Source organism: Grosmannia clavigera (assembly GCF_000143105.1).
Source record: "Grosmannia clavigera kw1407 unplaced genomic scaffold GCSC_167, whole genome shotgun sequence".
Taxonomy (NCBI): domain Eukaryota; kingdom Fungi; phylum Ascomycota; class Sordariomycetes; order Ophiostomatales; family Ophiostomataceae; genus Leptographium; species Leptographium clavigerum.
Window position 1 is genome coordinate 495,911 of NW_014040772.1, and position 16,894 is coordinate 512,804.

The following is a 16,894-nucleotide window of genomic DNA, read 5'->3' on the forward strand; positions in this document are numbered from 1 at the left end:
ACCTGAACAGCCGGACGAAGGACATCTACGTTTTCGTGTCTTTCTGTCCGTGTACACACACACAAAGCCAAACATCCGAACCGCGCAACGACAGGATGACGTCCGTGTTCTTCTCCCTGACGGGAGAGTCTTGCTTCACGCCATCAGAGGCGGAGAAGCTCAAGAAGCGCATCAATGCATCGGGCCCGACGCAGGTGTCATCGATCCGCGGGCACTGGGCGTACCACGTGAACCTGACGCCGTCGACGTCGCCCAACGACGTGATCGACGAGGTGGAGCAGCTGCTGCCGCTGGGGACCGGCTCAAAGGCAGCAGCAGGACCGACGGCCGCCGTCGGACAGACGCGGACGTTTGCCATCGCACCGCGCAACATCTCGCCATGGAGCAGCAAGGCAACGAACATTGCGTTTGTGTGCGGGCTGCAGGGGCGGGTAGAGCGGATCGAGCGCAGTCGCTCGGTGACGGTGGAATTTGCGGAGCCGCTGGAGAGCAGCAGTAGCAGCAGCAGCAGCGACGAGATTCCTTTCCGGGACGTGATCTACGACCGGATGACAGAATCGATCCGGACAGGCGGCGAGCCAGATTTGACAGCGATGTTTGCGACAGCAGAGCGACAGCCGCTAGAGGTGGTGGACATCTTTGGGACGGAGGGATCGACACCACTGGAGGTACTGCAGGCGTACAACCGGCAGCGAGGATTGGCACTGGATGGCGACGAGATGGCGTATCTGGTGGCCGAGTTCCAGCGGCTGGGACGCAACCCGCACGACGTGGAGTTGTTCAGCTTTGCGCAGGTCAACTCAGAACACTGCCGCCACAAGCAGTTCAACGCGAGCTGGACGATCGACGGACAGCCACAGGCCAAGTCACTCTTCCAGATGATCCGCAACACGCACGAGCGCAACTCGTCGTATACGGTGTCGGCGTACAGCGACAACGCGGCCGTGTTTCGGTCGGAGTCGCCGCTGTTCTGGGCGCCGGACTACTCGACCCGGGTCTGGCGGCTGCAGCGGGAGCTGGACCCGCCGTGCTTCCTGGCCAAGGTCGAGACGCACAACCACCCAACGGCCATCTCGGCCTTTGCGGGAGCAGCAACAGGGGCCGGCGGTGAGATCCGCGACGAAGGCGCCGTCGGTCGCGGATCGACGCCCAAGGCCGGGCTGTGCGGATTTTGGGTGTCGGATCTGCTGATCCCGGACCTGCGGGCGCCGTGGGAGACGGACATTGGCAAGCCGGGCCACTACACGAGCAGCCTGGACATTATGCTGGAGGCACCGATCGGATCGGCACGCTACAACAACGAGTTTGGGCGGCCGAGCATCACGGGCGTGTTCCGGACACTGCTCGCACGGGAGGAGGGCGAGACCGAAGCCGAGGCTGCAGTAGAGGGCAACGGAGCAACAGACGAGTGGCGTGGCTACCACAAGCCGATCATGATTGCCGGCGGACTGGGCACGGTGCGGCCGCAGCACGCACTGAAGCGGGCACACGATGTGGCAGAGGGAGCTCACGTGATCGTGTTGGGCGGCCCGGCGATGCTGATTGGGCTGGGTGGCGGAGCTGCGTCGAGCAGTGCAGGCGGCGAGTCGACGGCAGAGCTAGATTTTGACAGCGTGCAGCGAGGCAACCCGGAGGTGGAGCGGCGGGCACAGATGGTGATCAATACGTGCGTGGCGCTAGGAGACCAGAACCCAATCGCGATGATCCACGACGTGGGTGCGGGCGGACTGTCGAACGCGCTGCCGGAGCTGGTCAAAGACGCCGGCTACGGCGGCCGGTTCGAGCTACGGCAGGTCGAGAGCGCGGACGGCAGCATGAGCCCGCTGCAGATCTGGTGCAACGAGGCACAGGAGCGCTATGTGCTGCTGGTCAACGCGGAAGGCTACAATCGCTTTGTCAGCATCTGTCGGCGCGAGCGATGCGGCTTCTCGGACGTGGGCACGACGGTAGCGGCAGCCGTGGGCGGCGGACACCCAGGTGAACCAGAACAGGCAGCGCGTTTGGTGGTGATGGACCGCGAGAGCGCCGAGCACCCGCGACCGATCGACCTGCCGATGACGACGCTCTTTCCCGAAGGCCGGCGGCTGGAGCGGGCGGTGGAGTCACGCAAGGCGACGCTGGCACCATTTGCGCCTGCAGAGATCATCGCGGAGACATACGGCAAGGGCCTCACGGCGCAGGAAGCACTCGCAGAGACGGTGCGTCGCGTACTGCTGGTGCCGTCGGTCGGGTCCAAGTCGTTCCTAATCACGATCGGCGACCGATCGGTGGGTGGATTGGTGTCACGTGACCAGATGGTGGGTCCGTGGCAGACGCCCGTAGCCGACGTGGCCGTGACGGCGGGCAGCTTCACGACCGAGGGCAGCAAGGCGCGGCCGGGCGAAGCGATGGCGATGGGCGAGAGGCCGACGCTGGCACTGATCTCGCCAGCTGCGTCGGCGCGCATGGCGGTGGCCGAGAGCTTGACGAACCTGGGTGCAGCCGATCTCAAGGGCGGACTGCGGCGCGTAAAGCTGTCGGCCAACTGGATGGCGGCAGTGAACCACGCGGGCGAAGGTGCGGCACTGTACGAAGCGGTGCGGGCGATCGGCGAGGAGCTGTGTCCGAAGCTGGGGTTGGAGATTCCCGTCGGCAAGGACTCGACATCGATGAAGGTGAGCTGGGGAGGGAAGAAGGAGGACTCGGAAACAAAGGGAAAGAAGACATCCGTGACGGCACCGGTGTCGGTTGTGATCTCGGCCTTTTCGGTGGTGGGCGACACGATGCGCACATGGACGCCACAGCTGCGCCGGGTGGAAGAGGTGGGCGAGACGGTGCTGCTGTTCGTGGACCTGGCCCGAGGCTACCAGGCGCTGGGCGGATCAGCACTGGCACAGGCGCTGGGACGAGTGGGCAACGAGGCGCCAGACGTGCGTGACAAGGCACGGGGTGACAACATGCTGGCCGACTACTTTGACGCGCTGTCGCAGCTGCACGAGAGCGGGGTGGTGCTGGCATACCACGACCGATCGGATGGCGGCTTGTTGACGACGCTGGCCGAGATGATGTTTGCCGGACGATGCGGCGTGGACGTGATGCTAGACGACATTGCGCAGTCAGGATCGCAGGCAGACGTGCTGGCGGCCCTGTTCAACGAGGAGTTGGGTGCAGTGTTCCAAGTGCGCAAAGCGGACGTGAGCCTGTTCAAGAAGGGCTTCTCGACCTGCGGACCACCAGCCGGGCTAATCCGCAAGTTTGGCGTGGTGACGCCAATGACCAACCGCGATGGCAGCACACGGTCACAGACGCTGACGATTCGCTACGGCAACGACACGCTGCTGCAGCTGCGACGATCCGAGCTGCAGGGCTGGTGGTCACAGACGTCGGCAGCGATGCAGCGGTTGCGCGACGACCCGGGCTGTGCAGACGCAGAGCTGGCGACGATCGACGACGACAGCGACCCAGGCTTGGCATACCGGCTGACATACACGGTGACAGACGGGCTGGCACCACTGACGGCACCACTGTCACGGCTGTTGGGCCGGGCGCCTCGGGTGGCTATTCTGCGGGAGCAGGGCGTCAACGGACACGCAGAGATGGCGTTTGCGTTCCGAGCAGCCGGCTTCGACCCGGTCGACGTGCACATGACGGACGTGTTGGAGGGCCGCGACCTGGCCGATTTTGCCGGGCTGGCAGCCTGTGGCGGTTTCTCGTACGGCGACGTGCCAGCGGCCGGCATGGGCTGGGCGGCGTCGGTGCTGCTGCACGCGGGAGCGCGCCGCGTGTTTGCCGACTTCTTTGCACGCCCAGACACGTTTGCGCTCGGCGTCTGCAACGGCTGTCAGATGCTGGCGCGGCTGCAGAGTCTCATCCCGGGCGCCGACCACTGGCCGACGTTTGTGGACAACATTAGTCAGCAATTCGAAGCCCGCCTCACGATGGTGCGCATCGAGGCCGACGACGCCAGCCGGATCGACGGCGTGCCCCCGTCCATCTTTCTGCATGGCATGGCCGGCTCTGCGCTGCCGGTGGTGGTGTCCCACGGCGAGGGCCGCGCGCTCTTCGCCTCGCCCGCTGACCGCGACGCTGTCGACCAGGGCGGCCTCGCCCCCGTGCGCTACGTCGACAACCGCCTCCGCGTCACCGAAGCCTACCCCGCCAACCCCAACGGCAGCCCAGCGGGCATCGCCGCCGTGCGCAGCCGCGACGGCCGCGTGCTCGCCATGATGCCCCATCCTGAACGCACCATCGTTGCCGGCGTCGGCTCCTACCTGCCGCCGGACGCGATCGAGCAGTGGGGCGACTACGGACCGTGGATTCGCATGTTCCGCAGCGCGCGGCGGTGGGTGGGATGAGATGGCCGTGCTGATGGTGATGGTGGTGTGGTGGTGTGTGGTGTGTGGTGTGTGGTGTGCTTGTTGGTGATGGTTGAATCGACAGTGCTGACAGTTCCGGTCAGGTCACGTGTTTTGTGTTACGTACCGTACCGTCCATAGTAACTTACTCTGCTTCTCTGGCCTCCAACTCAGTCGTCCGTCTGCTCACGGCCCCTGGTTCTTGCATGCGCATGCATAGTATTGGCACCCACGACGGCATGCCTGTGGTATTATTTCCTGTCTTATTTCCTCCTCAACCGCGGAACGCAGTCAACTCCGCTTTGGGAAGGTCTTCTAGCCGTGTGACTGGTCGTCTCTGCGCTGCGTCACGGCGAGCCCGACCTGGCCGGCATACTCGTATGTTCGGTCCTGTTCCATCTCTCGTCCAGCTAGATAGCCAGATGGATGGAGATCCCTTGAAGATAACAGCACGGCGAACTCTCGGAATCGGCCACGAGATCATGTTCCAGGCACCCAGGATGACACCCAGGATGACATCCAGGATGACTGCAGCGATGACTGCAGTCGGCAACACCCCCCCACCCCCCCCGCCTTCCCCCATCCCGTGCGTCGCCCCTTTCCCACACGGCAGCAGGGAAGCTTCTCCATCCAAAGCAGCCTTGTCCGTGCTATGGCCATGGCAGGATGACGAGCGCGCAGGACGCGCGAGCAGCGCACACCACGGCCGCCTCCTCGCGGCTGCCTGCTCCGCAAGCACCATCTGCCGGCCGTGTGACTGCCTGTCCCACGCCAAGATGCGCCCGGCCATGCCGGCGCTTGTGCTGCCTCTGTGCCCTGGTCACACAGACCGTGCCAGCATCCCCAGAATGGCAACTCGGCTGCCACACCCGACAAAGTCGAAAAACCGTGCAGGACACAGCCGGCGTCCGGTTGTCCTCTATCCACATTCGACAATAAGCAGCGTCGACTGGAAATACCGTGCCATACTCTGTACATACTCGTAGTATCAAACGACATTGCAGGCCGCAAGCGACCCCCATCCCCTGTTCACGGTAACATACGATCGCAGTGGGGACGTGTCGGTAGACGGTGTGCGCTGGACGAAGACACCAGTGCGCTTTTAAGCCTCGGTGTAAAAACGAGACCAAGGCGTATTTTCGGCTTTCGGGTTTTTTTTCCTTTTGCCAGACGATGAGGAGGAGAAGACGGAAGAAAACACATGTTCTCGGCTGCTGTCTCGGACGTCGTGGCCAGTAGTGCCAGAGAAGCTGTCACCAACGGTACAGCATGCCGGCCCTTGTCCTCTTGTACGATACACAGGACCGTCCGGACTCACGTCGTCACATGCCAGAAGTAGTATGGAGGCTAGCAGGCATCTTCATGGAATGAGTGCACGACACGTCTCGTCTGACTGGCCCACGCTGCCGCCCGGCAATCAGAGGCAAGGCTGCAGTACGAAAGACAGTACAGGCTGCAAAGCAAGGGAGGGCGGAGGAATGGTGCAGACGAGGTCTAGGCCGTTGGAGGTTTCGCTACTCCGTACTATGTACTAATTTACTACCGCTCTCACCCGTCAACTCGACTGCCGGAGTAGTCCGCCAGGCAAGATAGGCAGGACGCAGGACGGCAGTCCCATGTACGAGTACTCGTATACTATGTGCGGCAACATGTCCGGTCCCATGCAACATCAGCAGCCGCCAAGGGAAAAAAAGTAAGCACGGCGCCCGCAAGGAGAAAAACCGCGGCCACGTCGCCACCGAAAACGCCTATCGTGATTTCGGATTGAGATATATTACACATCATCCTTTCGCCTACGCAGCAACGCGCCGGGGCGGCAGCGTGTTGGGACAGATCGGCATTGCAGGAAGGAAGAGCCAGGAAAAAAAGAGGAAAAATGGAGGCGAAAAAGACAGGTAGAACGAGAAGAAGAAAAAAGAAAAGAAGAAAAAAGCAAAAAAAACCACCACCATATTGTGAGAAACAATTGCTACGGCCCCACCTCCCTGCCTTAGCCACACAAATGTCCGTCCAGGCTGCTCGTTAACGAATGCTGGCAAGATATCGCAGACCTGAAACTTCCGCTAGGCCTCTTCGGGGCCACGGCTGCTTGTATGCGCATTCCCGGCAGACAACGTGGCTGGAGCTCGAGTCCGCCCGTGCCAGCTGCCGTCAGCCGGCCTCCAGCGCATGCGTCCGCCAGCAAGGCAAGAATGGCCAGAGCCTGACGGCCAGACAGGCCAGCGAAGCAGTGAAGCTGGACCTCGAAAGCCGGATTCCGGAATTTCCCCAAGGTCGCCCTCGTAGTTGGATTGCTCCTGTCTACCCAGCCGAACTGCTCTCTACGGAGTACGGACTACGCTCAACCCCCTACACAATACCCTCGTCTTTATTGGTCCCAGTTCTGCACCCACTCCAACCCACAATCGCCTGTCGGCCTGCCAGTTCAGACCCATGGCACATATCGTACATAGTACTCCGTAAGATAGTAGCCTACTCCGTATTCTGCAAGGACACTGTCTCCCCCTCCGATGTCACCCTCCGTGGTAACGGAAGCCCCTCCTTAGGAACGAATGCGACTGCATTATGCATCTCAACTGTATTTTTCCATACACCGGATCTCACTTTCGGGTATTCTTATTATTAGTATTGCCTGCCAATAAGTCACCCTCACGGTGCCAGTACATTGCGATGTATTCCACACACACGGGCGGTCTCGCACTTGAGTCAGCCGAAATAAAGAGTGCTCCGTAAAAAGAGGGAGTAAAAAGGAGAAAGAGAAAGAGAAAGAACAAAAAATAAAATAAAAAAAAAAAAATAAAAATAAAGAGAAAAAGAAAAAAGAAAAAAGAAAAAAGAAACTCACGAACAAAGTAAAGTACGGAATAGGGAGCAAGTAAAAGTGAAAACAAAGAGGCAAAAAGCAACACTCGCCTCTTGGCATCTGCAGTCATCCCACGCATTGAGCTGCTCTGGCATCAAGCACACGGCGATGCTACATACGGAGTAGTGGCACACCCTTCCAAAGCTTTAAGCTTGTGGTGCGGTATTTCTCACGCCCTTCCCGGCGCAGTCTTTCTTGCAAAGAGCCCGTCGCTTACCCTGTCCTAATTTTGTCACCCGGCTGGCTGTAGCGCCCCGTATCCATACACTGCCCCTCACCCCCCTTCCCTTTTCGTTCTCCGCACCGCTCTCCTCCCCTTTTCGACATCATGACAAGCGTATGCAACATCGAATAAGCAGAATGCTACTGTGGAATCCTTGTATCTCACAGGACAGAACAGCGCGCACAGCCCATTGCGACTGCGCTATATCGCGTGTCCGTGTGTATTCCTTCTTTTCTTTTCTTCTTTTCTTTTCTTCTTTCTCTCCTACGTACTCCGTCTTCTTCTCTATTCCTTTTCTTTTCTTCTTCTTCTCGCCAAACCTGCCTCTCACCACCCCCCTCGAGGTAAGACAGCATCATGCTACATACCGACTTCAGCAGGATGGCATGTCGTTCCTTCTTCGGGCGAAACACTCGTACTCCGTGCAATCGCATGCCCGTTTGAGACGTCAATATTGTATGTCTGTGTGTGTGGGCACTCCGATCTGCACCTGCTGCTCGTACTCGTACCCTCTTCTCTCGTTCTGCCCTCGCAATTTGCAGCGACGGGAGAAATATTTTCCCACGAAATACAAGGATGGAATTGCACTGGTTTCAACAATACGAGAACGCGTACACGCACACCACGGTGGATGACCAAGCCCTTATGAATGGATGAGTACGGCCAAGTACGAGCAGACAGCATTTGCAGACCCTAAAGAAACAGCATGGTTCGCTGGCGCCCCGTACTCGTACGTCGCATTCGGCTTGTCGATGCCGGCTCGCTGCCTCTTGGCGTCCTGCCCTCGGCGGCCGATTAACTAAAGCGGCATAGCGCTGCGCTCGCAGTCCGCCATCATACGAAGTTATTTCGCTACATGGCGCGTGTCCTTAGCACTTGCATCCTTCAGGAAATGGTCCGTCCGGGCCCGCCATATGGAGAACCAGAGCGTTTCGATAACGGGAAGAAGCGTCACCCTTACTCTGCTCTAGCTCGTCGAGGCTGTCTATGGACGCCCTCACCTCCCTTTCTCTACTTTGCCGTGCCATTTTTCAACATCAGCTGCTCATGCCATTTTGTGCGTCCCGGTACGCGTATTCTTCGGAATCAGCATAAACTCTCTCCAAGCCCCCCATCCTCAGCCCCCTCAGCCCGCCCCATCCTATGCATGAGAGATTCCGGCTTACTAATGCCAGGCCAAATCGCGAATGTCACCGATCGCATACCTGCATAACGCCCAATCGCAATATCGCATATTACCATGTCGGCTTACCCCCACTCCCAGCATCTTCGACGTATGTATCAAGTACTCGTACGCTAGCCTTCTTGCGGTCTTCCTTCCACTTCGAGATGCTGGATGACACTGTGATCGGCGTCAATATCCGCTTCGCGGTTATCCAAAACGAAAAATCTCACGGACTTCTGCAACTGTCTCAGATCCATATCTTCGGGGCCTCTGCCCAATTCCCGACGCCATGGCGCTTTCTTCATCGATGTAAAATGTTAAAGTCGTACCACCAGCTTTGTGCAAGCTTTCCTGTGCGATTTCAGACATGGTAAAACCCCCAGGGCTGCTCGTACGGGGAAAATACGGATCTCCGGCCTTACAGAGTGGAAGCCTCGTGGGCCTTTTCTCCCTTGATCCCTGCAATATGTGCTGCTCATATATGGGTCCAGGTCCACCAGCAGCTCCTTGCGACATACGAGTACGAGTTATTGCTTTGAACGCCAAGAGACCCGGCCCCCCCCGGTCCACGCGCGTTTGTACTGGCCCTGTGCTTATTACCGCGCAAATCTTCCGTGTCCCCTTCAACAGCCGGCGCAAGGGCCACAAAGTGGCAAAGGCCAGAACGGTGAGCCGGCAGTCCCCCCCTGCTCGCAGGATTTCCCGTGATTTTTTACTGCGTGGGCATACGATACTATCTCGAAGTGATAATGCGAAAAAAAGCCTCAGAACAAGATAAAGGCAATGGAATATGTGTATCATGGCACGACTCACACCGGTGTCCACTCTCTCCTCAAAATGGCTCCCGATGCATGAAATACCGGACGGTTTGTCCCTGCAAGTGTCGCCAATAGCAACCAAGCCACATGCTCGCGTTTGTTTTCTGTTTCTCTTTTTTTCTTCAAATTTCCTGCTGTCTATTTCAAGGCTACCAGTGCGATCGACCTGTTCTCTTCCTGCCCCTTTTTCTTCTTCTCTTTCTGGCCGTTTAGGTTTCTCCTCCTTGCTCCCTTGCGTAAACATGTGGAGACCGGTTTTCTTGAACAGCATATTGCGATGACCGGTTTGCGAGCGCGATTTGACGATCGCGATCGAAGCGTTGCTGAACAAATTGCCGGCCGGCATGACGTAGCTGCCCTTAGTTTCCTTATACGCGTATATGCATATCCTTATGTGCAAAGAGCGTACGCATTCACGTACTCCGTATGCATTTTCGCATTCGGTAATCGTCTGTGGTAAAATCATGCCCTGAATAGTTACAAGACAAGACAGAACTAGGGGGGTTGTGTTATTCTTCCCCTTGCTTCATATGTCATGTCTTACAAATGCTATTGATGCATGGTCTCGTCTATTCTGCCTCGACTCGGTCAAGGCTTTCTCCTACTGCGTCCAGGATCTGGCAAAAGGCATGCGGCAGGCATCATGATACGGAGCTTATCCTTAAGTAAAGAGGAAAAAGTCCTGCGCTGCCATACAACGTGTGAGGACGTATTGCCGTTTGGAGCTAAAACGGGCATGGGCTTTTTAAATTTATTCGGGCATTCGGACATTCGGGCATGCGTTGTGGATATTATGCTCACTCTTCCCACTCAAAAAGGGGCCTTTCTAGAAACTTATTGTCATCCACGTGTGCCCGTGTTATTTACGGTTAGCCTCTGCCATCTTGGCTACGGTATCATGCGATCATTACCTCCCGTGTCTCGGTATGGCCAGGATGGTACTAATCCACAGCGTATAGTCGCATATAGTAAGCAGCCTAAGCTGAAAAGACCCATTGAAAGCCCATCGACCGATGCGCACATAGCCTGTCCAAGTGGACAGATCGGCACGCAGAGGAGGCCGCTGTACCCCCCACGAACCGACGAGAGTTTTTATCTAGTCCTTGGAATAGTGAAAAGAAGGATGAGAAGCCGCACGGCGCCTAGATAGCTCAGTAGCCCCGTATTTCTTACAAGACAGAAAGCCGCGCCGGACTTCCGGCTTTGGCCCCGACCGCACAAGTACATACATAGTAGAGTATCTGAACTGCTCCGTAATATTTTTTGTATGACCGCTCAAGCACGCCCCCTCCTCACCCCCCTAACCTTGGCTGCATCACCCTTGTGTTCGTGCCAGTGACGCACATCTGTCCGGCAGTCATTGAATCGTAGGCGATCACTGCAGATCGGAGGGAAGACTTGCTGAAAACGAAGCGGCTGTTGGTGTACATGTCGGGTACAGCTTAGCCTCCGATTTGCTACACAGCAGGAGAACGGGGCCTCCCATAAAGGGTTGTGCTTGTGCAAGCGACGGCTGAAAATTCACAAACCGCTCTTCCCTGCACAGAATGTGACGAGGGAGCCCGAACCCCTTGCTGACGCCCAATGCTGATGAGTAAAAAGGGGAGGGGTGTTTGACGCGCGGTGCGAAAGGGAGGACTCGTGAAACACTCCATCAGGCAGACCAGACGGGAGGGAACAAAATAACATCCGAGACAACCTGCCACCCTTTTTTAAGATACGATGATTCTTGACGGCATGGCCCACCAGCCTCGTCGTTGTCTTGGCACGACAATACGACGTAAAAGGAAGTTGTGAAGCTGGCCAGCGTTTTTCTGTTTCCACTCTTCCCTTTTTAAGCTCTTAATTTCCTTTCGTGACACTTGCCTGTTTTCTTTTTCCGTGCTAGATAGGATGTGCACCGCTAGTGCATTCATTGCTTGGACTCGTAAGATCTACTCCGTATCGCCTTGAGGAGAGCGGCATGGGTGCCACGAGTGCGATAGAATACAGGCACCTTGCCAATAATACAAGGGTCGCTGAGCCATCGAGGTCCTTAGCGAGAGTAACCTGGCCGAGCATGCGGAGAAGACGCTACTACTATGTACGAGTATGGAGCATCGGTGAAATTGGACATTGCCCTTGGCTTTCTTCTTGCCGTGATGTACGACGTACGAGGACGATGGGGGACGACGCCTAAACTACCGATGAACCATATGGCATGCTTTCCAACGTTGTAAAGATCTCCAATCCCCATACTCGTATGCTGACCAACCAGATGTCTACGAAAAAGTGGAACATGGTAGCTTCCTACTCGTAGAAGGAAGTTGATAAACTGCTCTGTACATACGTCGTAGTACTGTGCTCGGTTTCTCCAGACACGCCGAATCCACCTCGTCATTTGAACACGCCCAAAGTACTCGTACCGGCCCTTCTATCGATATGGTCATGCTACGGAGTACCGTGTACGAGTACGAGCATGGACGAGGACGATCAACGACAGCGCGGCCACCCCTTGTAAGATTCGCAACGAAGGATTCGCTGCTAGACCTGGCCAGATAAGGCTAGCAGCCGGCACCTCGTTTACACTCGGCTGTGGTTGGCCGGCACGCTTTCCACATGAAAAGCTATGGCACTAGTAGAATTCACAGGAGGACGCCACCAGCTGCCGCTATACGAGATGGGGAAGACGTGCCGTCCCAATCTTGCTCCTCGTTCTTTCGATACCTACAACGTACTCCGTACACCTAAACGGGGTCGAACGGTGGTGCTGTGGCCGGGGACAAGGGGCCTATGTTGTTAGAGCCATAAGGAGGAGGGGTGTGAGCGGTGATGGTGGTGTGCAGCGAATGGCTGATGGTGGGCAGCTGTGCGGGCGGGAAGCAACTTGGCTTCGTAGAAGACGTGCCGATAGTGACAATTGGCGTCCGCACCTTTTTTCTTTGGCCTTTCATTGCCGGGAACTCCCAAGACTATCCCGAACTTTCCATCAATGGGCAATTTCAAACCCATGTTTTGTCACCCGGGGGCAAAGCTCCAGGCGCAGAATGCCTATGAATTAGGATTAGGTGTAATCTTCGCGGACTCCTTGCTCGAACTGTAAGGGCATTGGCCGCCTGTCTCCCAAGGTGGCACAAGGTAACGGTAGCCCGGCCAGTTCTCGTGTTGGTTGTCGTCGGTTTCCTGAGACGGCTGACCGACGTGTCAAGGCGGCATAGTCCGTCGTATACGTCGTAAAGCACCGTGCAACGCGCGCTGACGGTCCGTGCAAGTCCAGGATTGCGAGGCGCACTAATCCTGATTCCGTGCAACGACCGCATTTTCTCTCCGGCGTGGCACAGGAGAAAACGTGCGTAGACTGCTAGTCGAGACGAGAAGAACGAAGCAGTGAAGGGCGGTTCCGTGTGGTGCTGGGCCCGTGACGGAGTCCGAGGAGGACGAGCGCGTCTGTTGGAGCAGTTCTAGGAGCAGGACAGCCTAGCCAGCTTATTAACATGGCTTGTCGCAGCACAGGTGGGGAAGCACAGAAGAGCGCAAGAGGCTCGAGTTCGACAGGAAGCCGCACGGAGCCGCCTCAGCAGTCCAGTTCGGCGATGGCGATGAAGTGTGGGGTGGCAAGAGCGACGGGCAGGTGTGTGGCGGAAACAGTAGCGCTGATGGGAAGGACCGAGCTGGGGAGTTGGGCGCTGCAGCTTCCTTCTTGTCGCTAGCCCGGCAGCAGCAGCTAGCGCGCAACAAGCCAGATTTTTTTTTAAAAAAAAAACATTGCTTCAGCGCAGACGTTGCCGTGCTGCATTCCCGATGCGGTTGGTGGCTCCTTCCGAACCAGGCGAAGGCTGCCAAAGCGGTCATTTCGCCTATAGGGAAAGTGCATCTGGCGCGCTCGTACGAGGGAACACCGACCGCGAATCTCCGGCTCTACTCCGTACGGAGCAGAAGAATATTGAGCTTGAAGACGTGGGCTATTAGCGCTTCGCCAGTAAAAGCCGGCCAGCTTGCAGTAAGTTGCTCCTGCCGTTGCGTACTATGTGACTGTTTCGGCAACTGCCACGAAGAGCCCAAATAGCGCCTAATCCATTAGACGCTGGACTCGGTTCGCACACTCTGCCGCTCGTCTTCGTCCTTTTGCCAGAGCATCACACTCGCAGCAAGACTACGCGGCAGAACACTACGACGACCTGTATCTCGAGTTACTGTTCGGCTCACCATCTTCCCACGGGGTTGGGATCGAAACTAGCGAGTACATGCCGAGCCCGTTCCTCATTAGCCGCTGCTGTTTGCTGGGGTTCCCGGAGCCAGTGACGCGAACTTTTTCCTGCTCTCTTCTTCATCCTCCTCACACCCCTGTGCTCGCGCTCTCTCGGTCCGACAAATAGCAACAGCAAGCCGACTCCATCCTGCCCCTCTCCCCCCCTCTTTTGGTCGATCCCTCGTTTTGTCGTCAGCTTGTTGAGAGTCCTACGGAGTACTCCGTACTGTGTATGCAATTCAGCCGTGCTGTTGGCAGAGGCCGTGTCTTGCCAGAAGGCGGTGACGAGCATAGGGCGGATGATACGGAGTACTATGTACGTATCTCGATGCATCTGCTGCCGGCGGCGTCGCGTGCCGCCAGCCGTGCACAGTTCTCGTCGGGCAGAAATGCAGGGGATTGTGCGATCATAGCTGCTTCTGATCATATTGGACCGACTCGCTGAGACGCTTTTTAACTGGTCCGGATGAGACGTGAGGAGTCCTTAAATTTCCCAGCACACCATGCGGCGCAACCGACAGACATGTACTAAAAAATGGTACTGCCATTTATATTGATCGGTTGCCATAATGGCTATATTGGCCACATCGGCTGCAAGCACGGGCTCGAGCAACGAACGCCTCCGTGCGTCCCGTACTTGTACGCGTCCGGAGTAGGTCGACGAGGGTAACAAGACCGACAGAAAAGAGCCGTCTTTCGTCAGCAGCCGGGATTTCTGCTCGAATGCGCCAGCACAACAAAGGACATAGTACGGCTGCACAACCACTTTGTGCTGTGGAGTGGAGAGCGATACACCTTACGAGTACAGCTCCAGCTAGCGTCTTCTGCATACGCACAAGTATCTTGCCAGTACGAAGTACAAGTACGGATTGCCGCTGGCCCCGGCACTTATCGAAGTACTCCATGCGTCTCGTACGAGAGCATGGGTGCGCCTTTGATCTCACCTTCGGATCATTGCTTCCAAACTGTCCTGATGTTCCTCCATTCCTTGTCTGCGACATGCCCCCCATCACATTCCCCGCCCGGCTTTACAGCCTATCTGGAAGAGTGAAACAACAGTGCAAATTAGGGCTCATACCTGTGGAAAAGTCTGGCCCGACATGACGCTGCCCACATGCTTGATTGCATCCTCCCCTCCCCTCGCCGCAGGGGGGGTGAGAAGTGTGAGAGAAGTGGGGAGGGAAATCGGGAGGGAAAAAAAAGAAAAGAAAAGAAGAAAAGAAGGTCGAAATCAGCCTCCCCCGGCCGCTCCAACAGCTGCCGAATACTCGCACACTCTCTGTCTGGTGCGGCGTCGAGAACCAGTCGCATCACATGGACAAGCATGGGTTGACCAGGGGTATGGCGCAAATGTCATGCTAAGCCATGATCCTCCTCTGATCTGGCAATCTCTTGTGGCCACAGCCTCTCGAACCGTTCGTTTAGGTTCCAGGGTGGCCCACCAAGCCGCCGTCAGTGCTTTCCATCTATTTTTTTCAGCCTACCATGAAGCCAGCAGAAAGTCAACCGCCAACCAACACCCACCGCGGTGGATGACGCTAATCTTACTCGGTGCTGGCTGCTCGCTTCGTCCCATCACCACGGCCAATAACACGCCGTGGCTCACAGTCCCGTTGACACCACGGCAGACACGATACGAGCACTCCTGCACCCGAATCTGGGCATCGCCGCTTTTCATGTGCACCTGCACCTGCACCTGCTTGCTCGTACCACCCTTCCCGGGCCTATAACCAGCAACTGTCAGGCAGCATCTTCTATGCCTCACTCTGAACAGAATTCAAGCTTTGTACGCCACATGTAAGATACGAGAACGGATGTCTGGACACACCGTGCTCAACCCCCTGCTGATTACCCCTTTCCCCTCGGTCTTTGCACCCCGGCTGTTGCGTTCCGATGGCAAAGATCGTGCTGCTATTGTGCTGCCTGCACAGCGAGTTGTCTGGTCTACGAGCACGATACTGGCCGAATTTCGGCAGGCGCCAACTGTCAGCTCTCGGAGTATACAGCGCCAATTTTGTTCGTCAGCCTGCTGCTTTTTAACACCCCCCCCCCCTCGGCTTATCACACCCCTACCTATAACATACGGAGTACTACATAGTATGTACCCACCAAAAGATATTTTTTTAGTTGTTCCCTTGTCATTCCCTGCTCTTTAACAGACACTTGCGTACTCCGTACTCCTGTTAGCTTACTTGTCGTTTTTACCCACTGCGCTTGTCCTTTTTGCTATAAATCCCCTCAAACCGCCTAGCCATGCAACAACAGGGATACCCATGAGGCGAGGGGCAAGCCGAAATCCAACGTGGGCCGTGCTAGCGAATCTGCACCGTACCACGATATAAGATACTTCATCCGTTCTGGGTAGGTACAAGTACGGAGGCCAATACTTTGTGCACTTGCCTGTCTGCCGCTCTTTCAGATTGCTGGCCCCTCTCTGACGACGACTGCGTATTAGACAGGAGTGGCACAGCAATAAAGAATGACACCGCTGTCCCAAAGCATCTGGCAAATCCACAAATGCGAGCACTAGCCGGTCGGCTGCTGGAGATCGCATCAACGGCAGCCACTGCCCCTGGAATCTGCGTGGCTCCAGGCAGCCTGCCCACATATGCTACCGGGTGAAGCAGCCGCACCAAGAGGAGTGCATGCATGCTTGCCAGAGAGTACGGCAAATACGCAAGCAATTAACATCAACACTGTTCCGCAACACCAATATCTCATATACCTTGCCGTGGACCCAGTTTCCCCCCTCCTCTTTCTTGCCAATACACCCACCCTCACTAGCCGTTCAAGTGCCAGGAGCAGGCCTGGGTTGGACGATCTTGTATGTACGGTATGCTGCTTGAGAACAGCTTACATACAAGACCCAACCCCCATCCACTTTCCTTCTTCAACGCTTTGCCACTCACCCATGTGCACCTCCGGCCAATCCTCTGCTGAAGACAACGTCGGGAGACATTGCGTTGCCTTCGCCTGTCAACGACAAGAATCACACAGACAGACCATTTAAGGAATATTTCTGCCGATTACGCCCACCCCCTCTGCAGCTTCCACACCCCCTCCCTACTTGGAGTGAAGGCAACTGCATTCTCTTATTGTGGATTCGCCCTGCACTGTCTCGGCGCATAACAAAGGAACGACCCTTGGAGGAACGGCCAACCGAAACGGCCAACCGATCAACCGTGCCGTGCGGCAGGGTAGATTCTCACAGCACCACCATCAACACCATCCCTATAAGCAGTCGTCTTGAGGCCGGCCAACAA

General features: G+C 56.7%; 1 protein-coding gene across 1 annotated transcript; it reads left to right on the top strand.

The window, feature by feature from the left end:
- Window positions 1-95: 95 nt before the first annotated feature.
- On the top strand, window positions 96-4,334 carry CMQ_6396 (phosphoribosylformylglycinamidine synthase; the record flags this gene model as incomplete). The annotated part of the gene is made up of 1 exon (XM_014315461.1): window positions 96-4,334. One exon carries the CDS (start codon window positions 96-98, stop codon window positions 4,332-4,334), a length of 4,239 nt encoding a protein of 1,412 aa, XP_014170936.1.
- Between the last annotated feature and the right edge of the window lie 12,560 nt (window positions 4,335-16,894).